This window comes from Euprymna scolopes, chromosome 43 (genome assembly GCF_053919585.1).
Source record: "Euprymna scolopes isolate OS-2025 chromosome 43, ASM5391958v1, whole genome shotgun sequence".
Classification (NCBI taxonomy): Eukaryota; Metazoa; Mollusca; class Cephalopoda; order Sepiida; family Sepiolidae; genus Euprymna; species Euprymna scolopes.
Window position 1 is genome coordinate 50,081,943 of NC_136524.1, and position 24,411 is coordinate 50,106,353.

General features: G+C 32.8%; 1 protein-coding gene across 5 annotated transcripts in view; it reads left to right on the forward strand.

Moving 5' to 3' along the window:
- The window catches only part of LOC145268339 (E3 ubiquitin-protein ligase HERC2-like), a 500,726-nt gene that overhangs the window by 212,984 nt on the left and 263,331 nt on the right, over positions 1-24,411 (forward strand). For 4 of the 5 annotated variants that reach the window (XM_080123842.1, XM_080123845.1, XM_080123844.1 and 1 more), the window contains 8 exons: positions 902-1,078; positions 3,829-3,965; positions 5,609-5,798; positions 10,861-11,008; positions 13,677-13,852; positions 17,374-17,563; positions 19,645-19,827; positions 23,830-24,017. In XM_080123842.1, the coding sequence (XP_079979968.1) occupies positions 902-1,078; positions 3,829-3,965; positions 5,609-5,798; positions 10,861-11,008; positions 13,677-13,852; positions 17,374-17,563; positions 19,645-19,827; positions 23,830-24,017 (1,389 nt within the window). The remainder of the gene's footprint in view (positions 1-901; positions 1,079-3,828; positions 3,966-5,608; positions 5,799-10,860; positions 11,009-13,676; positions 13,853-17,373; positions 17,564-19,644; positions 19,828-23,829; positions 24,018-24,411) is intronic. The other variant, XM_080123843.1, reaches the window with a different exon arrangement.

Below are 24,411 nucleotides of genomic sequence, written 5' to 3' on the forward strand. Positions count from 1 at the left end.
CTACAAATGTTCGGAAATACTTTTACAAGAAAAAAAAACTAATAGATATAAGGAGTACTTAATTGTCAGTGACCAAGGGGTATACAATTGTCAACGACCAGACCAAGGGGTATACAATTGTCAACGACCAGACCAAGGGGTATACAATTGTCAACGACCAGACCAAGGGGTATACAATTGTCAACGACCAGACCAAGGAGTATACGATTGTCAACGACCAGACCAAGGGGTATACAATTGTCAACGACCAGACCCAGGGGTATACAATTGTCAACGACCAGACCAAGGGGTATACAATTGTCAACGACCAGACCAAGGGGTATACAATTGTCAACGACCAGACCCAGGGGTATACAATTGTCAACGACCAGACCAAGGGGTATACAATTGTCAACGACCAGACCAAGGGGTATACAATTGTCAACGACCAGACCAAGGAGTATACAATTGTCAACGACCAGACCAAGGAGTATACAATTGTCAACGACCAGACCAAGGGGTATACAATTGTCAACGACCAGACCAAGGGGTATACAATTGTCAACGACCAGACCAAGGGGTATACAATTGTCAACGACCAGACCCAGGGGTATACAATTGTCAACGACCAGACCCAGGGGTATACAATTGTCAACGACCAGACCCAGGGGTATACAATTGTCAACGACCAGACCCAGGGGTATACAATTGTCAACGACCAGACCAAGGGGTATACAATTGTCAACGACCAGAACAAGGAGTATACAATTGTCAGTAACTATAGAATGAAAGAGTAAAGACTTATGAAAATTTTTCTTCTTAAAGGATTATAATTTAACATATATTTGTAATTAAAAAACAAATTATTAATATTTTAAATAGCAATTATTTTTTAAACTTTTTTTTTTTTTTCAAATTTCAGCTTGATCAGTGGTGTCATGTTGTCAGTGCGGTCCTGAATGGCCAAAAATTTCGGTGGCTGAAACAGCGCCTCACTGGCTCCAAGGCTGAAATGGCATTGATCAACAAAATTTTTGAATTCATCATGTGGGAACATCCGATTGATATTGAGAAACTAAGATGCTCACTTCACCATCAGGTTTGTTTTATTTTTTTAATCGATCTTCAATTGTTAAAATTAAGTCAATTATGGATTGCTTATATACGCCATATTCACGTTTGCCCCACCGGTTCCTGTCAGATCAGTACGGCACAATCACGTTGACACACCGGTTCTCACCAGATAACCGAAGTTAAGCAATGTTGAGCCTGGCCAGTACCAGATGGGTGACCATTTGGGAAGGATAGGCGCTGTATGTACCTTCTGGGAAGGTTGGGCGTGGGACCAGCACCCTCACCTTGTAAAAAGAACTCCTCGCTACAAAAACATCTACAAAAGTTGTAGATGACCTATGCCTCTCCAGGGGCTCAAGGGCTATGAATTCCTGTCAGATCACCGTTAAGCAACGATGAGCCTGGTCAGTACTAAATGGGTGACCACTTAGGACTTTCAGGTGCTGTATGTGCTCTCCGCTTATCTCGGCATTGTTTCCAGTTGTACTGGACTTCTCCTTGCCACTAGACTCAAGCAGTGCCGATTCAGGAGAGGTGTGGTTCGGGATTGCGCAACCCTTGTCACATAATTACAACTGAAGCTGCCCCTGCAGAGAGTATCCTTTGTCTTTCAAGACTGAACGGAGCCATCGTATGGATTGCTTATTCTTGCGAAATATTGCATTTAGAAAATTTTTTCAAGTGTTCTGTGTTTTTTGGTCCAAAACACCCCATATTAAAAAATACAGAAAAATCTGTACAATGTCCACCTGTGACAAAACAAAAATATCATATTCCAAAAATACGTAAATTAATCAGGTAGTTTTATTTTTTACTAAGAGAATCAAATTTTATGAGTAAGAGAAGAGCAACTGTATCGCGTCGCTATCTCCAAAATAATCTCAAGAAACAGTGGAGATAGCTCAACAATAATTTAAACTTGTGCGATTTTTTTGTGGTAATGTCTACAAATTCTCATTAATCACTTAAACATGATTTTCTTTACAAAAATAATACTACATGGTTTTTGGAATATGATACTTTCATTTCAACATACGTATGTACATCATACAGATTTTTTCTTTATTTTTAGTTATTTAATATAGGTTATCTTTTTTTTTCTTTTCTTTTTTTTCTTTTCTTCCTTTTTTCTTTTCTTCCTTTTTTCTTTTCTTCCTTTTTTCTTTTCTTCCTTTTTTCTTTTTTTCCTTTTTTCTTTTCTTCCTTTTTTCTTTTCTTCCTTTTTTCTTTTCTTCCTTTTTTCTTTTCTTCCTTTTTTCTTTTCTTCCTTTTTTCTTTTCTTCCTTTTTCTTTTTCTTCCTTTTTTTCTTTTTCTTCCTTTTTTCTTTTTCTTCCTTTTTTTCTTTTTCTTCCTTTTTTCTTTTTTCTTTTTCTTCCTTTTTTCTTCCTTTTCTTTTTCTTCCTTTTTTCTTTTTCTTTTTCTTCCTTTTCTTTTTCTTTTTCTTCCTTTTCTTTTTCTTCCTTTTCTTTTTCTTTTTCTTCCTTTTCTTTTTCTTTTTCTTCCTTTTCTTTTTCTTCCTTTTCTTTTTCTTCCTCATTTTCTTTTTTTTCCTCATTTTCTTTTTTTCCTCATTTTCTTTTTTTCCTCATTTTCTTTTTTTTCCTCATTTTCTTTTTTTTCCTCATTTTCTTTTTTTTCCCTCATTTTCTTTTTTTTCCTCATTTTCTTTTTTTTCCTCATTTTCGTTTTTTTCCTCATTTTCGTTTTTTTCCTCATTTTCTTTTTTTTCCTCATTTTCTTTTTTCTTCCTATCTCCTTTTCCTCCTCTCACTTTTCTTTTTTCCTCGCATATATTTTAATCACAGTTTTACTTTTTCATTTCCCTTTTTATTCTCTTTTTCCTTCCTTTTCTTTTTTCTTCTCTAATCCTTTTCTCCTATTTTTCTTTCTTTTTTTTTGTTTTCATCTTTTCCCCTTTTTTCATGAACAGTTATTAATATCCTAGGATGATGCATACATACATACATATGTATATCTGATTAATTATCCCAACACTAATATATATATATATATATATATATATATATCATTTACTTGGAACTGTACTCAGTTTGTATTTACCAATTGTAATAGATCAAAGAAATTATTTTCATAATTAAAAATTTCTTATATGAATTTTTAAAAAGTCCAAGCTCAATGAATGCTTTTTTATTATTATTTTGGTTCCAGAGCATATATAGTGTAATATAATTGTTCTTCCACTTCCAAATATCAAGTTTTCTCAGTTGGTAATTTATTGCTTTTCAATATAAAGTTAAAGAAGTGTAAATGTCAACTAAATTAAAGAAATAAATTGTAAGATGGTCAACATCATGAAATATGGAATATAGACTTTTGTCATTTATTTATTATATATGTGTGTGTGTATATTATATATATATATATATATATATATATATATATATATATATATATATATATAAAATTCAGAATAATGTTTTTTTTGCTGTATCAATATACAATTTCCCTTATTCTATGGAGCTAAAATGATTTAAATACTTTAAAAACATTTAATTTAATTTTCTATGTTTATTACCTTTCGCAAATTAGGTGCAAACCTTTTATAATATTTGCTAATATTTTTCCTCCGAGGAGATGTATAAACATCGAAAACTCGTGGGTTTATGAGTTACATTTTACTATACTGTATTCTGTCTTGCATGCATACAATAAAATTCCTTTATTTGAAATTTAACTTTTTCAAATCACAAATTTTAAATTCCTAAATTATGATATATATATATAAAAAAAATTCTTTTTTTTTTTCATTTCAGGTTGAAAGAGCAAAATTAAGATTGAAAGGAATTCAAAACATGTTGATATTAAGTCATAAAGATCATTTAATACCATCAATAAAATATTCCATTCTCTGTGGTTGGCAAGGCTTACTCAGTTTGGGAAAAAGAGTTTGGTAAGTAATTTGAATAGTACTTCTGAATGAGATTGGATGCTGATATTTATCCACCATCCTTTCATTTCAACATTTTCTCCATCCTTTTTATTCAATTTTTTAATTCTTTCATGTCTTTTAATATCAAGGTTATAATTTTGTCTATAAAAAAAAAAATAGCACTGATTACGAAAAAGGAAATTCTAATGCAACTGTGATACCATGCGCTCAACCACTCAATAACGATTGCTGACCCCAAGGTTGTGTGCCATGATCTTCTTCTCCTTCATCTTATCTTCTGGCCGTGTTGTCGTCTCTCACATTGGTGGCTGCCGAAAGGTGCATAGTAACTCAACAAGCATGAAAATTATAAAATAAAACAAAACAAAAAAACTCTGACACATTCTGCAAATATCTATTAGGTTCTGGGTGTGTGTGTGAAAACTACCCTCTAACTGTTGTTCACTTCTACGTGTGTCGAGGCTGTGTCTGTCAGTTGACATCAGCTCAGGTCGATCTTCATCAAGCTACGAGCTGCGTTTAATTTTGTCAAACTTCCAGCTGTTGTCAACCGTCGTAAACTATCCCAAAACTCATTGCCACTCCCAAAATTGCCCGTAAGGTTATTCTAAATATATCAATCTTTATGTTCAGTCTTTTGTACACCATACCTTGATTAACAATCCTATTTCAGCTTTCTTTTATGTTCCTTGGTGAACAAATTCCTGTGCCTTTGTTCTGCTGATGGACTTATTTCCAGTTCTTTTTAAAAAATTACTAACACTTTTGGTGGAGGGGAGGGGGACATTGAATGTATCACACAATGGTTTATAAGCACAATTGTGTGAAGCGTCACGCAATTGTTTATATCGTATCAAGTATCATTAATCTGATATATAAATTAAAGCAAATTTTTCTCCTCCCTACTTCCTCTTTCACACAGAAAAGATGTTGCGAGTATCTCTACTCTATCATTATATTTATGGCAGGTGCTCAACTATGGCAGGTGGTATGGTTCGCATCCCTTTACAAAATATTCACAACAAAAACCTAGCGTCAACAACTCTCAACAATTTCCTTTGCTCTCTATCTGTGCCTAAAACTAAATGAAACTTCCATAAGCAAAGTTTCTTTCCTAGAACTGTCCGTCTGTGGAACACAATACCATGGGGCTGCTTTCCAGCTGACTATAACATGGTCTTTTTCATGTCTAATGTAAACAAGTTCTTGTTAAGCCATCCTCTTAAATAATTAAACACAACCCAAGTTCCACCATTACTGATCATCACGGTGTTGCCTCACCGGCCACCTGACACTCATGACACTCATTAAACCCTTATCCTCGAGTAGTTGTGGTCTTAATAAACACCATCACCAAATAATTTTTTTAAAAAGTTTTTTTATTTCAGCCTTTTTTTATTTATTTATTTATTTATTTATTTTTTTTTTTGTCAGTTAACTACTCTATAAATGTAATTTTTCTATTTGTGGTCGTTTTCAAGTTTAATGTAAATTAAATGAAAATTTTATGAGCAAAGTTTATTTCCTAGAACTCTGTCTGTAGAACTTAATACCGTGAGACTGCTTTCCAGCTGACTGTAACATGGTCGTTTTCAAGTCTAATATAAACAAGCTTTTTTTTTTTTTTTTAAATTCTTTTTCAGTGAGCCTGTGCCACATTGTCTTACAAATATAAATTTAATACCTCCGTGCGACAAGATACTTCTTGAAATGACGTTTTCTGAGCTCTATAAATGGGCAGTAAAAGAATTGCGCCAAGGAATTTTGCAAGTGGACGCAACTTTCAAAACAAAATCGATCAACCCCTGGCAGTCAACTCAAGGAAGCACCAATGTAAGAAAGTGTTGTTTTTTTTTTCATTTGTAAAAATTTAAAAAAAAAAATTTTTTTTTTAATTTTTTTTTTAAATTTAAATCTTGATTAGAATTCAATTTTTTAAATTTAAATCTTGATTAGAATTCAAAAAAAAAAAAAAAATTTTTTTTTTTAAATTTAAATCTTGATTAGAATTCAATTTTTTAAATTTAAATCTTGATTAGAATTCAAAAAAAAAAAATATTCTAATCAAGATTTTCAGCTGACAAAAATAAATAAAAGTAAATAGGGAGAAAGAGAGAGGAAAAAAGAGAGGAAAAGATATAAACTATGTAAGAGCTGGCATCAAACTAAATACAATGAGAGAGGGTAAAAGTGATAGATAGTAAGAGTAAATTGCAGATTATGGCTGATTAGAACAATTTTAATTATTTTTTGATCCCTCCGACAAAGAGGGGATTGGACCTAGTAATTCATTCTCATTTGTTTGGACTTTTCTCAGTAACAATAACATGTATTTTTTTTTTTAATTTTGCACAAACATTAGTCATGGTGAAAGTAAATTTTTGCCAGAACAGATTTTCCAGGATAACTCTGGTTGTCCCCCTAGGAGGCATTATAGGGGTAAAATTGCCCCCAAATCGTTCATCCATTTGTTTGCACTTTTCTCAGTAACCATAACATGGATTTTTTTGAAATTTTTCCACTAACATTAGTAATGGTGCAAGTAAATTTTTGCCCTAATAGATTTTCCGGGATAACTCTGCCCCCACTTGGGACATTATAAGAATAAAATTGCCCCAAAATTGTTTGTTCGCACTTTTCTCAATAACCACAATGCGGATTTTTTTTTTAATTTTGCACAAACATTAGTCATGGTGAAAGTAAATTTTTGCCTGTCAGAACAAATTTTCCGGGATAAGTCTGTTTGATCCTCTAGGGAGCATAATAGGAGTAAAATTGTACCCAAATTGTTCACTTGTGGAGGGGAACCCCACATGGTAGGCTTGTTTGTGTTTTTTTTTTTTTTTTTTTTTTCAAACATATCTCAATCCCTACATACAGTTACCTCAACTTATTTCAGACTAATCAGTATATATGTCCGCGACAATTAGGTATATTTCTGTTTATTCCTAGGAAGTCCAACCTCCCAGGCTTAACCTTTTCTCTGATAAGGGCAATTAGTTTACCTACCAGGAAATGCTGACGAGTCTGCTCAGGCATATTTTGCAGCTCAAAGATGACTCAAAGGTATAGACATGAGGCACATATATTGTCAACATGTAATGAAAACCATCACACGAAAGGAAAAATGGAACCTTTTTTTGTATAACAACAACGAAAAGATTTATTTAATTACCTATATCGTTTGGTATATGTGGAAGAAAGTTGGACAGTGAAAAAACAGGAAATTAGAAAGTTCTTCGTGTTGTTGAAGGTCTGTCAACAGTTATCGTCAGTCAAAGATAGTCGATGCTTAAGCATCCAATGGACAGAAAACGGCGAAGGGGGGGGGGCATCTTCCATTGCTGTTTCCAGGATTCTCTCTGCTGACTGACCGTTGTTCCCAAGGGAGCTGAAGTGGTTCTTCAGTAAACAGATGAAATTAATGCGCCCTGGAAACTGATTGGTTAATGTGTAACCAAATCACTTAACAGAGACATTTCTCCATAAGAGAAAATAGACGTTTTGACTGTTACAAAGGCTTCTTTTCTTTTCATTTTTTTTTTAACTCGCGTTCACCCCTAACAAGGCATGTCGTAGATGAAATCATGGTTAGTGTTCTCCATAGGCTGTGGTCCACTATTGGTCCAATTCCTATGAAGACATCACATGATTTGAACTTGGCAGAATACATGAGGTGGGTTGCCATTACCTTACCCAGCGCAATGGCATCTGTCGTCTGTTTACTCCTATCCATTGTCCTTAGATCATCCGCAGAGCTGGAATCAAATAATGTAACTCTTAATACCATAGAACCATTGATCTGCTAGAGATTCATCCTCCTCCGTGGCTATCCAACGTCCTGCTGGCGAGGTCATCATAGTTACCTTCTCCTAAATGCATGTCTTAACGAAGACTAAGGGTGCATCTCTCTTAGTGAATTCATGCGTTTCCAGATACCAACCTGGAAATTTCTTATGACTCAGTGCAGAGTTTTGTTTAAAAATAATCGTGAGATTTATTGAGAAAAAACTTAGTTTGAAGTAAAAATAAGGATTTAATTTTAATATACTTTTAATTTTTATGTGAAGCCTAAGATTCGAAATTTAGTATTATAATAATAAAAATAATAATAAAATACTACTACTACTAATAATAATAATCAAATACTACTACTAATAATAATAAAATAATAATATAATAATAAAAATGATAATATAATAATAATAAAATAATAATATAATGATAATAATAATAGGTCAATCTACTTTATAAATATATAATAGTCCTCAGTGGAAAAATCTTCATAATTCAAACATAAATAAAATAAAACTGCATCTTTTTATATATTATTTTTATTAGAATTTTTTGAGACAAGTAATTTATTTATCTATTTGCAGACTGTTATTCTCATCTTTGTAGTTGTTGCTTCACCACGTTTTGGCCAACTTCAGGTCACTTTGTACTTTTGTTTAAGCAATTATTTTTTTTACAAACATAGTTACGTTTTCTTTTTTTTTTTAGGTATTTCATGTAAATATACTTTATTTAAACCTATGTGATCTCTCTCTCTCTCTCTCTCTCTTACTTTGGAGACAAAACAACAAACACTTATTTCCCCTCTCTCTTGCTTTTATATCTCACTGTATATATTCTTCCCAGTTTAAAACTGTTAAACTATTTTTATACTTTACTATATTTTGTTTATTTTTTTCACTACCCTTATAATACAAAATATATTAAAATATGTAACCTTTGCTAAGCAATTGATTTTTTAGTTTTTTATCGCATATCTTTTCAAATAACTATGTTTACTTAAGTTACTATCTTACATATTTTGTCAAACTAGTTAGATATTTTCTATTTTTTGCTTCCATACCTCACTAGACAGTCCTGCACATGTTTTTTTGCAAGTTAGGATAGGGTTTTAGGCACAATTACTGATTCTGTACACTGATTACCTATGTTACAGTGTTAACATAAATTACATTACATAGGTAATTGAATTCAGTGGAGTATTTTATTAAAATTTCTTTTATGGACTGATTCTCGACATTGCACACATGTTAAATTTGTTTTTTTTTTGGGGGGGGGGGAGATTTGTATATTAGGTCTACCTCCACAATTTTCTTTAGAATGACTACTTTTAGATGTTTTCAACTATGCTGACTAAGAAAATCTCATTGGAATTTTGCGGAGACAAATACTTATACAGATATAAACATCTGTATTATGCACTGTAATTCACTGTACAGGTTTGTATACACGCGCTATAACCAAATCTACTTCTTTCATACCAACACTGCCACCTCAGTTTTTCTTTTTTAGCATTTACGGGTGGTTATGCTGACAACGATTATCATGATTTGGGGGAATTATTTTTCCACATCCCCCCTCCCCCAAAAGGGGGTGTCTACTCCGAAAACTATTCTTTACATGGGGATGTTGGTGGAGGTGTCTATTCCAAATGCCATTCTTAAGATGGGGAGGTTGGTGGTGTCTTTCAAAAGCCATTCTTAACGTGGGAAGTTTGGGATGTCTATTCTAAATGCCGTTCTTAACATGACAATACTCAAAGAAGTGAAGTGAAAAAAGTTGTAATTGTTTTGTTTTACACATTAAAAAAGACGACATAAAACTGCAATTTAATTTAATACTATTGGTGAAAGAGTTGAAAAGAAGAGGAAGACTTGAACAACAAACAGAAACAACTAGGACTGCTTTTGATCAGTATATACAGTCCATATACAGTGAGAATCCTTAACCTCTAAAACTTGTTTTTATTTTCCATTATTATTCTAATGGACCATTTTTCATAATTTTATTCATACTGATTATAGCATTCCCTTAATTGCTTTCTTTTAATTAAAAAACAACTTGCATGTTATTGTCCCAAGCCATCACTAATCGGCAGTAAAACCAGATTATTTCATTTCGGCCACAGCCGCTAGTGTCCACAATTGTTCAGGGACGGCAGTAGCCACTAGCAACAATCATACTTTACTTTTTTGCAAAGAGTCGGGGCAGACTTTCACTGGGAAATGTTAGTTAATGGGTCCTGCTAGTAGTTTATAAGATGATGTTTACATTGTAGAGGAGGTGTCTTTTATAATGCTTACAATTTAAGAATGTTTCTCGTTTTTTATTGAGCAACTTATTTCTATCTTTAAATCTCGTAATATATAATTTCTCAGCAAGACATAACTAACAAGGCGAGTTAAGGGAGAAACATGTTTTAGCCTTTTTCAGAATATTCTACTTTGCACTTTGTTAAATTTTGTTCAATTAATTGATAATAATACATAGAAAGTAAGGTTTTTCGTTTATAGTTTGGATTCTCAAGGGGAGAATTTATGACTGGTGAACCTTTCCTTAAAAGTTTTATCAGCCATGCCAATATAAAATTTATTGAAATTTGGGTACTCTTTGGTGGATATTGTGGCTTTATTTACTACAGAGGTTATTAAGCAATTTTCATTAAGTGGACAATATATTAGATGGATAGATTATGATTTGGAAAACAGCAATTCTACCCCTTTGTCAGAAAGATAGCTCATAGCACACTTTTTTATGTCCAATTATAATATACGAGCACCCATTTTTTTTTTTTTTTTTAAATTATCATACTAGGGCCTACTATATATTTTTTGGAGGGGCCCCATTATGATCCCCACCTTACAACAAGGCAAATCCTTCAGATTAGACTAGTAGCTGGAATAATCAATGGCATTTTTGTATTTTCTCACATCAGATATAGATAGATGTGGATCTGGAAAGTCGCATACATTTTTTTTTTTTTTTTTATCTTAACACCTAACATTCCACTATATAATGATTAACAGAATTTTTTTTTTTTTATCTTAACACCTAACATTCCACTATATAATGATTTAACAGAATTTTTTTTTTTTTTCAGCAGTGTTTAAGTATTGGTTGCCTTCCACAATCCCGTTTTTTACTGGCTTGTATGGGCATATTAATGTCTGAGCATCAACCTAATAGCCTCAGTATGCTTCTCAATTCTGGATTGTTAGGTCTCTCTCAAAGTGCCCTTAGAGTAACAGGTAAGTACAAGTTTTTATATCTTTGTTACGTGTTTGAATCTTGGGGCATTAAGTATGCAACATATATATAAAAAAAACAAAAAAACAACTAAAAATCAGAGTTTACATAAAAATTTTATGGAGTATTTATTGGACATAAAAACAAAGAAACAAAAACATTTACAAATGATCTAAGGGAGATAAGCAAGTTCTTAATTCAGTCTAGTTTACATTTAGAAGAAAGACCAAGTTATTGAGAATTAATAACAATATTTCTTTGGTCAGAGAGAAGGTCAGAAAATTTTTATGATTACCAATTGCCCAGTTTTTCTTTGAGGGTGCTTGTAATTGATTCTGTTTATAAGATTCCTTTCGACTGGATTTGGATCCCAGGAAATATTGGCTGGAGTTAATCTAGTCAGCGTCTGACAACCTGGAGCAGCATAACGACTCAGACTGACTTACTAACTGACTAACTAAAGAGTTGAGGTTATCAGTGTTCTTTTATAGTTTTAGTGAATGGAAGGTTCCAGAAACGTTCCAAATGGAACACCACAACTTAGAACATTCCAGAAACTCTCAAAAAAGAACATTTCTATATTCTATAATATAAAATCTCCAGAAACTCTTAAAAAAGATCATTTTTATATTCTAATCTTAATGTAATGTTTTTAAAAATAATAATTATACATTTTTAATATTATTATACGAAATAGAGCTAACAAACAACTCACTCACAAATTTCCCTATGCAGACTGAAACCACACTAAATGACGTGAAAATCATCCCTTATGTCCACGATATAAAAATCTTAGATGCTTCCAAGGCATGTGGGCGTGATCTCATTTCTGCTATACTAATGAAGAAATGCTCAGTTGAGCTAGCCCCATGTACTTTCCAAGCTTTACAATAAATGTCTTGCTGAATCTTGCTTCCCTAATAGCTGGAAGATGGCTTCTGTGGTACCAGTGTACAAGAATTTTGATGGAAAGATTGATCCTCACAATTATCGCCCTCTTTACTAAAATCTTTGAGATCTTAATTAATCCGGCACTTATCCACCACCTCGCAAAAGCTAATCTTTTCTCTGGCAAACAGTATGGATTTAAGCAATGTTATTCGACTGCAGATATTTTAACAGTCATCTCTGAATGCATATGCTGTGCACTGGATAAGGTGGGTGAAGCCAGTGCTGTAGCTTTTGATATTTTTTTTTTTTTATGGTAGTGTACTCCTCCCATTTCACCCCTAAACACAAAAACGACACTATAGCTAAATATTTAGAAATTTTAAAAGAATCAGAATCAGAAATTTAAGACAGGATTGGAATGAAGAAAAATATCAGAATCGTCCCATCACTATTTTCTATGGATACTACTATGCATGTGTTTTTTTTTTTTTCTTTTTGGAAATAAAACCATCAACGACTTATTTTCAATTTGTGTAGATTTGTGATGTTTAAAACCAACGCATTTCAGGCGAAAACATTATTATATACTTACGTGTCATGTTGAAATTAATATAAATTCCAAAAATTCCGAAAAATGATCCAGCGGTTGTGCTAGATGTATTTTTAACAAAAAAATCATCCACAATTATGTTCTGTTTAAAAATCGCGGACCTTTAATTTAAATCAAGAGAGTTAGACCAGTTTGTCATACTGAATTGTACGCACAGCTCTTCCACATTCAAAACTGTAAAATGTCTTTGACTTGTGATGGGGGGTATGAGACGAATGGATTCGCCAATCATTTTTATAACCAACGGCTGTGCTAAACAACCAATCAAAACGTCCCAAAATTATTATAAAAATTGTTGAATTTTGGATTCAATCAATTCGCCGTTTACTACGTCACGGACCGCATTTAATTCTTGGCCGCCATCTTGGTTACTGATCTGAACTACGCCGCCATCTTGGTTACTGATCTGAACTACGCCACCATCTTTGTTCAACACAATGTCTCACAACTTAACAAAAACATACAATAAAACTCGATAACTTGATAAATTCTATTTTTGGTTGTAATAATCTTTTTACTGGAATTTGTTTTTTTTTATTATTTTTTTGGGGGAATTTATACTAATTTTGACATGACATGCAAGTATGTAATGTTTTCACCTGAAATGCGCTGGTTTAAAAGATCACTACTCAACATAAGCCTCTCAATTTTGATATTTCTAACTTGTCAGAATTGACACAAATGAAAGAATGCGTCTCTTTAAAATGCCAGCATACCTGATTTTCACTCGTTCAGCAGCCACAAATTAACAGACATGTTATTGATACGTTATTCGAGTTTTAAATACTTTTGTATATTTGGTCAAGATTTACTTGTAGGGCGAAATGTCATGTGTATCTTTTTGTCTGTATCTACGTATGTAATCATTATACGTCTAGTGTCTATATATGGCCGTTTCATAATGTCTTATACGTGTGTATAACCAAACGTTGACATTCCAGGAACAAATGAACTTACCCAAAGACAATAAATGCAGTTACATCTAAACGGTGTGACAGCAGTTCGTGGCAGTTATGGCCCCAGAAGTATGATGTGTACTTCTGCAAGATATTTTAGTTATAGTCAGCTAATGCACCTCCTAACTTCTAGCGTAGCATGACTGGAAGTGGTGACAGCTTGCCCCATAACAATTTTTTAATCTTGAAATTATTTTATTTTTTGTATCTTAGGACCTGATCCTGATGGACCTATCCCCGACAATACCAGTGTGATGTGTGCAGTCTTAGAAGAGCATAAAGCTAAGAAGCAGCCACCACCAGTCCCTATTTCTGGTCCAGAACTTGCAGCTATGATGAAAACTGGAACCAGAGTTGTGCGAGGAGTTGACTGGAAGTGGGGGGATCAGGTGAGCTAGTAAAAATAATTTCCTGCTGTTGGAATAATTATTATTGTAAAAAATAATTTCCTGTTTTTGCAATAAGAAAGATTGTATAACAAAATTTCCTGTTGCTGATTTAATAATTACTGTCGTAAAAAAATAATTTCCTGTTGTAATAAGGAAGGTTGCACGAAATAATTTTCTGCTGTTGTAACAATAACCTTATAAAAAAAATCATAAACTGGAACTAGAATTATGTGAGGAATTGACTGGGGAGTAGGGAGATCAGGTAAGTTAGGAAAAATAATTTCTTGCTGTTGTAATACTTAATGTTGCAAATAAAATAACTTCCTGTTGTAATAAAAAAAGATTGTATAAAATAATTTCCTGCTATTGTAATAATGACCTTATGGAAAAAAAAAATAGTTCTGCATAAAAAAGTCCAACGGACGTGTTTAAGGGAAAGTATGGTGATAGATTCCCCTCTCACGAACTAAAAATAAATACAATTACCTAATCTATTTTTGCAATCAACTTGATAGATAAACATTTATGGACGAGAAAAACGCTAGCATTTAATAAATACTGAAATGAAATGTAGTTATTAATATTTGAATCTAAAGATAAAAAGTAGGATATTAATATATTAGAAGTCACTTATCTCGAAAAAAACACTTCTGTCTCCAAAATGCAAACTGTAGAAAAGAATTTTAGTTTTAATAACATCAGCGTTCAAGAGACTTCTTTTTTTTTTTTTTTTAAATTAACCGTTAAAAGAAAAGCGTGATCTTATTTTGGACTTTAGCTGGTCACGTTTTAAGAAACTTGCGATATAAAAGAAAAGTGGAGGCGGGGAGGGGGTCTTCCGAAAGTCGAAAACACTATCAATAATTCCCCCCCACTCTTTATCTGTGCCTAAACCTAAACGTAGATTCCATGAACAAAGCTTCTTTCTAAGAACTGCATGCCTGTGGAATTGTCTTCCATTTTCCTGCTTTCTGGCTGACTACAATATGGTTGTGTTCAAGTCTAACGTAAACAAGTTCTTGATGAGCCGTTCCATATAAGTTAACAAATTTACCGAATTTCCATTACTAATGATTACTATATTTTTCAATTTCTACTGTACACTTTAACCCTTATCCTCGAGTGGCCTCTTGGCCTTGATAAGTTGTGATGCCTGCGTAAAAAAAAAAATTATAAAGGATTTTGCATCCTGGCTCAAAGAAAAAGTTTTTTTTCTCTTTTGATCATTTGTATTTTAAAGATTACCTATCGATAATTTACTATTATATTAGTAAATATTTCAGAAATATTTATTTTCAAATGGGTAATTCTAAATTTTCTGGCAGTTAACCCCACCTGATAATTAAAAAAATATATTTTTCATTCCTTCTTTTATGATCAGACAATCTATTTTTTTTTATTTATTTATTTATTTTTTTTTAAATGGGTGTAAAAGCTTAATACAAAGAAAATATTGCCAAATCTTTTGCAAAATACATGTTGCTCCCTCTACTGTGCTACTAGAAAACTTCTCACACTTGGCAATATCCCTTTTCTTTACAAAGCTTCAATTTGCCCGAGCATGGAGTATAGTTGCCTTATATGGGCTGGTGTACTAATCACTAATCTTTTCCTCTTAGACAGCGTCTTAAAGAGAGCCTCAAATCTAATAGGTCTCACGCTGTCTACTAACGTCTCGGTCTATGGAGGAGTGGATTCATTTTTATTTTCGTTCCTATCCAGAATGTCCGTTTTTGGGGTGCTGGATTTTCCCCATATTAAAAATTTACCTTGTGTTTAAATCTGCCCTCGTAGGGAGGCAAGTTAATAGGAATATTAGAAAATTATTTTAATAATCCTAAGAACTTGTTTTAACTACATATCATATGCTGTTCTTGTTTTAACTACATATCATATGCAGTTCTTGTTTTAACTACATATCATATGCAGTTCTTTCACAATTATATAATCCTCCTAGCAAAAGTATGCGACTAGAGAGAATATATATTTACTAGTTTTATTAAATTTAATTTGAGTCTTAATTAATTTTAATATTCATTTTAAGAAATTTTGAATCAGCCAGAAATTATTCATGATAAGTCTTGGAAAAAAATCGAGGTTTGGAATTTTTAAAATGGATGTTGATCATTCATATTCCAACCTTCTCCATGTTGACGTCATAATCTTTCTGTCGAATGTGGAAATGTGCACAGAATTTTGAACAGAAGTCTTTATTTAATCCACGGGGGTAACATGTTCTCTTCGTACATGCATTATGTTTTGGTTGATGTGGCTTCCAACCTTTTTCAGGTGTATCTTGATGAATAAATGATTAAAAACAAATAAATGAATGCTGGAAATTACTTTAATAATTCAAATAATTTGCTTTAACTGTAATATTGCGGTTCTGTATAACAAGGGGAGGAGGAATATAAATCGTGTATATATAAATATTCTGCAGTGTCTTTGCATATATGCATAACAAAATGTTCGGGTTTATTTAATGTCTCGTTTGTGTCCCTGTATGTACGGTTGGGGGGGGGGGTTACATACACACAAACAGCATTCCTTTTATTATCATTGCGTCATCTCTTCTTAATGCTTGACAAAGTTGAGGATTTCATAATCTTTTATTCTTCAATTATTCTGTCAGAGTTGCAATTTCACCGTTGTTTAATTCTTTATGCCCCCTGCCCCAACTTGTATTGAGTGGATTATCTCATTCCATGTCCGGCCTGGCCAAAGGCCATACTCAACTGTTCACCACAACTAACTAAAACGTCCAAATCTAAAACTAGCTTTCTAATTTATTACGTCATCACCTGTTATTATTCCCACATTCCAAACTGGCCTCTTGATTCCAAATTCCTCTTCCAATTGAAAATAAAATAATAATTCCATTCTATTAAGTTAACATGCCTAGTTATTGTTTATAAATATTTAATTCTAAAAACATGTGTTTTAGGTGACATTCCATTTAGACGTACGAAACACAATCATAATAATAATCGACTATATCTTCTGGCGTTGCCTGGAACCAACAATATAAGATAACTACGTATTGTATATAGTTTTTTCACAGTTCATTAATTCTCCCAGCCTAGCAAAAATATACAACAGGAGAGGAGAGTATAGATTTGCTAGTTTAAATAAATCAAATGAATATCTCTTCTGTATTTATTTTAAATTGTACCAATTCTTTTTTTTTTTTTCTTTTTTTTTTGTGTGTGTGTATGTGTGTGTAGGTCTTTTCCAATTATATAATCCTTCCAGCTTAGCAATAAAATATGAGAGGGAAGCCTATTTTTTGCTAATATAAATAAAAAAATGAAAAGGTGGCATGCAAACTAAGGAACAGGTGTAATACTTATTGATTGTGTACATGTTCTGTTCAATTTGTTTTTTAGTTTGCTTTTTTTTAATAATTAAACTAAAGATAGTTAATATGGGAGATGCAAAAATTTGGCTAACAAACCAAAAATAATAATTACCTCTCCAACCATTATATTTAATTTAAAAAACAAAACAACATTTTTTAACAGGATGGGCCTCCACCGAGTATGGGCCGTGTGATCTGTGAACTGGGGGAAGATGGCTGGATTCGTGTCCAGTGGGACACGGGAAGTACCAACAGCTATCGAATGGGCAAGGAAGGAAAATATGACCTTAAGTTGGCCGATCCACCACAGATGCCAGATAATGATGAAGATGATGACGAGGAAGTTGAGACAGGTAACAACTTTCATATTATCTTGTTTCTTTGGACTACTGTTCTTATCTTGTGAGTATTTTTACAATGTTTCAGTTGATGTAATCTCCAACCTTCTTCAGGTGTATCTTGTCGAACTCGGGAAATCTTTCTTTCAAACTTCGGAATCTGCACAGAATTTTGAACGGAACCCTTTATTTAACCCACGGGGTATTATGCTCTTGTTCCATCAGTCATGGCTGGGTAGAAGTCCTAAATAATTCAGCCCTCAGAAGAGTGTAACTTTACAACTGAATTTTACCAAGTACTCTATCCAGTATGGCAAATTTTTTTTTTCTGGTATACTTTTATTCCTCTTGAATTATTCCAAAATTTTGTACACTTCTACGGGAATGTAAAAATTTATCTTATGTATATAAACAAGAGGAATGTACGCCTCTCCTCAGTATATGCTTTTGTGATAAATAACTTTCGGTGTAAGTCCATAATTTTCTTTTAATAAAAACAAAAATACCAAAAATAAAGAAAAATCTTTATGGTGTATGCACTCATACTGGAAAGAAAATATTTCATATGAAAAATCATATTAATTGATCAAGTATTTAAAAGAAAGAAAGAGTGACATTTTATGGGTAAATGTTGGTCAATGATTTATTTTTTCATTCTTTCCTTTTCATTCTTTCCTTTTCATTCTTTCCTTTTCATTTTTCCTTTTCATTTTTCCTATTCATTTTTTCTTTTGATTTTTTCTTTTCATTTTTCCTTTTCATTTTTTCCTTTTCATTTTTTCCTTTTCATTTTTTCCTTTTCATTTTTTCCTTTTCATTTTTTCCTTTTCATTTTTTCCTTTTCATTTTTTCCTTTTCATTTTTTCCTTTTCATTTTTTCCTTTTCATTTTTTCCTTTTCATTTTTCCTTTGCATTGTTTCTTTTTCATTTTTCCTTTTTCATTTTTCCTTTTTCATTTTCATGTTCTATTTTCTCCTGGAAAGAAAATATTTCATATGAAAAATCATATTAATTGATCAAGTATTTAAAAGAAAGAGTCACATTTTATGGGTAAATGTTGGTCAATGATTTATTTTTTCATTCTTTCCTTTTCATTCTTTCCTTTTCATTCTTTCCTTTTCATTCTTTCCTTTTCATTCTTTCCTTTTCATTCTTTCCTTTTCATTCTTTCCTTTTCATTCTTTCCTTTTCATTCTTTCCTTTTCATTCTTTCCTTTTCATTCTTTCCTTTTCATTCTTTCCTTTTCATTTTTTCTTTTTCATTCTTTCCTTTTCATTCTTTCCTTTTCATTCTTTCCTTTTCATTCTTTCCTTTTCATTCTTTCCTTTTCATTCTTTCCTTTTCATTCTTTCCTTTTTCATTTTCCCTTTTTCATTTTCCCTTTTCATTTCCCCTTTTTCATTTCCCCTTTTTCATTTCCCCTTTTTCATTTCCCCTTTTTCATTTCCCCTTTTTCATTTTCCCTTTTTCATTTTTCCTTTTTTCTTTTTCCTTTTTTCTTTTCTTTTTCATGTTCTATTTTCTCCTGTTCGTTTTTCTTTTCATTTTTTTTTTCACTTAAATTCTGTGGTTTATTTTAATGATACTAAACTCTTCAAATTCTTTTATATAAAAAAATGGTGCTTGTAAAGATTGGTGATCTTTTAAACTGAGGCATTTCAGGTTAAATCATTTATATAGGTGTCATATAAAAATTAGTATAAATTCCAAAAATTACGAAAAATGATTGTTAATTTTAGTACATAATGTGCTAGAAGTATTTTAAATAAAAAATCCGCCATAATTTAATTCCAAGATCTTGTATTTAAAAATGGCAGTACATATTAAAATTAGTGGAAATTGATTGCAGTTACCTCCCCCTGGATCTTGTGAATTCTCCAACCTAAAAGCATATAATAAAACTATAAATTACTAAATCCAATAATTTTTATTTTTACTCCTAATTATTTTTGTACTGGACCACTTTTCATTATTTACACATTATGTTTTCACCTGAAATGTGTTGGTTTTAAAGATTACCAAACTACACAAGCACCAAAAAAAAGTTTCCTCATAGCTGATCATTTGTATGGGTTTTATTTTTCCCTTTAAAAGGTGAGCCATGCCGGCCTGAAAGCAAACATCCAACTGCATTGATTCGACGGTCTGTGATATACTTACTGCGAACCCTTTCTATATGCGCAAGCATCCATGCTGAGAACAGCCAGAAAGAAGCCGTAAACAATCTTTGTGGCTTGATACGTACAATTGTACATCAAACTGTTCATAACAACACTGGTAAGTATACTTAACTAGGAGCAAAGTGTAGTAGCTGTTCTGATAGTATTTCTTTCTTTCTCACAGTGAGAATTCTGACACTAAAGTGAGATTGAAAAGCCAGAACCCTTGAGGAGGGGCATTCTGTCCTGTCAAAAAATAATGCCTGGGCAATCTATGTATTCTTCAGTAGGGGCACCTGAGGAAGTTAGCAATGAACTAACCCCTTCTCAAAGAGAGAAAGCAAACCTTGGGAGGGTAAACCTTCTAGAACTGTATAGGACCAGCAATACACCAGTCAATAAGGAAAAGGTCATTAAATGGACTACCCTCTGTTTATTTGGGGGCCGAGGAAAAAAAATATACTTCATCATTTTTTGTTTTCTACCAATCAATGAGAAATACTTCTAGACAGCCAATTTTTTTAATTTTTTTGTTTCAATCCAGAGTTCTCTTTTTAAGTAGCTGGATTTCCTCACATTAAAAACCGACCTTGTGTCTAACTCTGTCCTCATGGGGTGGCTAGTAAATAGAAACTGATCCTTGAATATTTAACTATAGGTAGTTTTCCATAGATAACTATGTTTTCCTCTGTGGTATCCAAAAAAAAAAAAAAAAATTGTCTTAAAATGGTTCCATAGTTGAGGTTGTATGAGTTGAATATCGGGATAGCCATTTTGTCCAGTCTGACTGAACTGATTTGAAATGAAGAAGAAAATGTGTAGATCGAGTTGGTTGGCGGCAAAATCATACCCCTTCACTACACTGCAGATGCTGGAAGGTTTTCTATTTTAGTAGCTTCTTGAGGATAGTCATTTTGTAAAGGCAGCTGCATTTGTAGTTATCTGACTGAGCTGGCTTGAAATGAAGAAAAAAATGTGTAGAGCGAGAGTTGGCAGCAAAATCACACCCCTTCATTATGAGGTCCACAGAAAGGTGTCTATCCATCTGACTAAGCTTGCTTGAGATGAAGAAGGAAAGATATCACTAGAGTTCCATATAAAAAATACCAACATCTTCTCTGCAACCTAAGCAAATTTATTTAAGTTTCATTAATACGGAACAGGGAGCCAGTTAGGTTGATAAGCCGGCTTCAGCTATAGAAAGAGAATTGAGTTCCATCTCATCCTGCCATGCTATGATTTTTTTTTTTCATTTTTTGTGGAAGTCTTCTGTAGTTCATCTGACAGCAGGCTTGAAACGAAGGAGGAAATAAAAGGTCATCAGAATTCCATATATAAAACAGCAACATCTTCTCTACAATAAAATCAAGTGTCAACCGGAATGTAAGGCAAGTTGTTCTGTGTTAGAATAGAAATGTAATTAAGTCCAATTCTTGGGTTTATTTCTGCCTTTGGGATTCCTCCCCTTTCTAAACAATGCATTTGCCATTTTGTGATATCTGCATATTGACAGGAACTAAATTGTAATTGCTCGCCAAAAAATAGCTCAGTGGATATTAGGAAAATGAATTGATTGGTGAATCTCTATAAGAGTTTGAATATGCCTATTTTAGCCAACTGAATCATCTTATTTTTTCTTTTATCTTTTGGCCAACCCATTCCTCTCTAGTTGGGCGCACGCGCACGCACACGCACACACACACACACACACACAGACACACAGACACACACACACACTTCTCCTTTATATACTAAAGGTGCTTATTTAGAATTATACTTAAAAAAATAATATACTGATATACTTATTTCTTCCTTTTGATTTTTTTAAATTAATTTTCCTATTCATGTATACTTATGTATTTTCTTTATGTGTGTGTGTATATATATATATATATATGTGTGTATGTATGTTTTATTTTTTATTACCGTATCTTTCTGTTAAGTTACATTATTGTTTCAGTTACCCGGCCGTTTTTTTTGGCCATCCATAGCTTCCTCAGACTTTTACAGAAATGTTTGTTATTATGGGATGAAAGAGTAAATGAGGTCAGGGGAGGGGTGCGAAGAGCGGATAAAAGAGGAACGGAACAAGAGGGAAAGGTGGGAGGGGGTGCTTGGTAAAAAATAAAACGCATATTTGCTCTACAACAGTATTGAGCACTTCAGTTTTTATTAATTACCATTTCTACTATATATATATATATATTGAACATATTTAAAGATATATATTTTTTCATTTTTAATCTAAATGTTCTTATTGCAAGAGATTGTGTCTATATACAAAATACATCTTGATCATATTGTAATACTATCGATGTTCACCCTTCCTCATCAATGTTAGGAAGTAAACAAAAAAGAGGAAATAAGTTTATCAGTAAAACAAAGGTACAGGAAGTTGTTCACCAATGTACACAGAATTAAAATAGTATTGTTAATCAAGGTGTTGCAGTATGCAAGAACAAAAGTTTCATTCCAATTTTGTTTATTTTTTTTATTTTTAAGTAACAATATGCTAAAACATAAAAAAAATTTTATTATTACGTGTCAATGCACAAAATAAAAAAAATTTTTTTTTTTTGAGTTCACAATACACTAAAACAAAGAAAAACTATTCATATTATTATTCATCAGACTACTGTTCTCATCTTGAGTGTGATTTTCACAGTGTGTTTCGGCTGATGTAACTTCCGACCTTCTTCAGGTGTACTTCGTCAAACTTGGGAATGTTTCTGTCAGGCTCAGGAATTTGGACGGAATTTCGAGCGGAACCCTTTATTTACTTCACGGGGGTAGCTCTTGTTCCATCAGCCATGACTGGCTAGAGGTCCTAAGTAATTCGAGAATGTATTTTTTCAGTTGCCCACAATGAGGATTGAACCGTCAATCTTCAGGAGAATATCACTTTTACAATTGATTTTCCCAGTACTCTAACCACTGTGCCATTGCAGACAATTCTAGTACGAATTCTAGGAGCCTTAAAGCTATTTTTATTTTATTTTTTTATTTTTTTACAAGGGTGTCACCACTTATCAAGGCCCAGAGGCCACTCGAGGATAAGGGTTAATAGGTATACATTAGTCATTGTGATTTTAGCATAGTAAACAGTGGGAATTTTGTAACTTGGATTACTTAGAGGGACGATTCAATTAGAACTTGTTCACATTGGACTTTTTCTTCTTTTTTTTTTCATAGGTATCAACTCATTATCAAGGCCAAGAGGCCACTCAAGGATAAGGGTTAAAGAGTGTACAGTAGAAATTGGACAATATAATAATCATTAGTAATGAAAATTTGTTAAATTTGATAACTTATATGGAACGGCTCATCAAGAACTTATTTACGTTAGACTTGAAGACAACCATATTGTAGTCAGCAGGAAAACGGAAGACAATTCCACAGGTGTGCAGTTCTAATAAAAAAGCTTTGTTCATGGAATCTACGTTTAGGTTTAGGCACAGATAAAGAGTGGGGGAATTATTGATAGTGTTTACAGCTAGACGAGTGTTTCTTGTGAAAGTTTTGCGAGGGGGGACCATAGATTGAAGCTCAGTTGAACACTTTCCATGAAAATAACGATACATCAGAGACAAACTCGAAACTAGTTGTAAATATCACTATTTATTACTAATTATTACTATATAAGTACGGCATAATCATGTTGACACACCGGTTCGCGCTGGATCACCGAAGTTAAGCAATGTTGAACCTGGTCAGTACTAAATGGGTGACCATTTAGGACTTTCAGGTGCTGTATGTGCTCTCTGCTTATCTCAGCATTGTTTCTAGTCGTTCTGGATTTCTCCTTGCCACTGGACTCGAACAGTGCTGATTCAGGAGAGGTGTGGTTGAGGATTGCGCAACCCTTGCCTCACAATTACACACGCTACTGACCCTAAGGGGTATCCTTTGTCTTTCAAGACTGAACGGAAGCATGGTGGATTAATGTATATCTATACCTATACTTATTTGTATATATTAATGTTTTTACTTATTACTTGTATATATTATCTATTGTTTATAATTACTGGTTTCCATATCATATTGAATTCTATACTAGGTCTACTTTAATTTCTGTTTAGGGAACACTACATTGAAACAAATTTTTATTTTTTATTTTTAGGTAACAATACACTAAAACAAATTTGTGAAGAACAGCATTTCAGCTGGTGCACCCTGGGATTCATCCGTAGCATCGCATCAAGTGCAACAATTTGTCAAGCCCTAAGCTCTCCAAAATGGATTGTCTTGCTTTTCAAGCTCCTTTCGACAGAACACAGCTCTGATGTTCCAAAAGATGTTGTCAAACAGGTAAGTATTTAAAGATAGTCTATCATATGTATGTGGTGTTTTTTTTTTTTTCTTTTTTACTGAAACATTTTCTTCTACTGTTATTCTGACCTTATTTCTATAATAGACACGCTACTCGGCATTGCCTCGAGAAAGAAATCTAACATTTCTATCAACATTTCTGTCTCTATCTCTCTACCTCTCTCTTTCTCATTTTCTTCCTCCTTCTCTCCAGACCTCTATATCTCTTTTGCCCAGCCTATTCCTCTCTGGCTGAACATGCACACACACACACACACACACACACACACACACACACACACAGCTCTCCTTTGTATACTAGGGTGCTTATTTAGAATTATACTTAAGAAAATAATATACTGATATACTTATTTCTTCCTTTGGATTTTTAAAA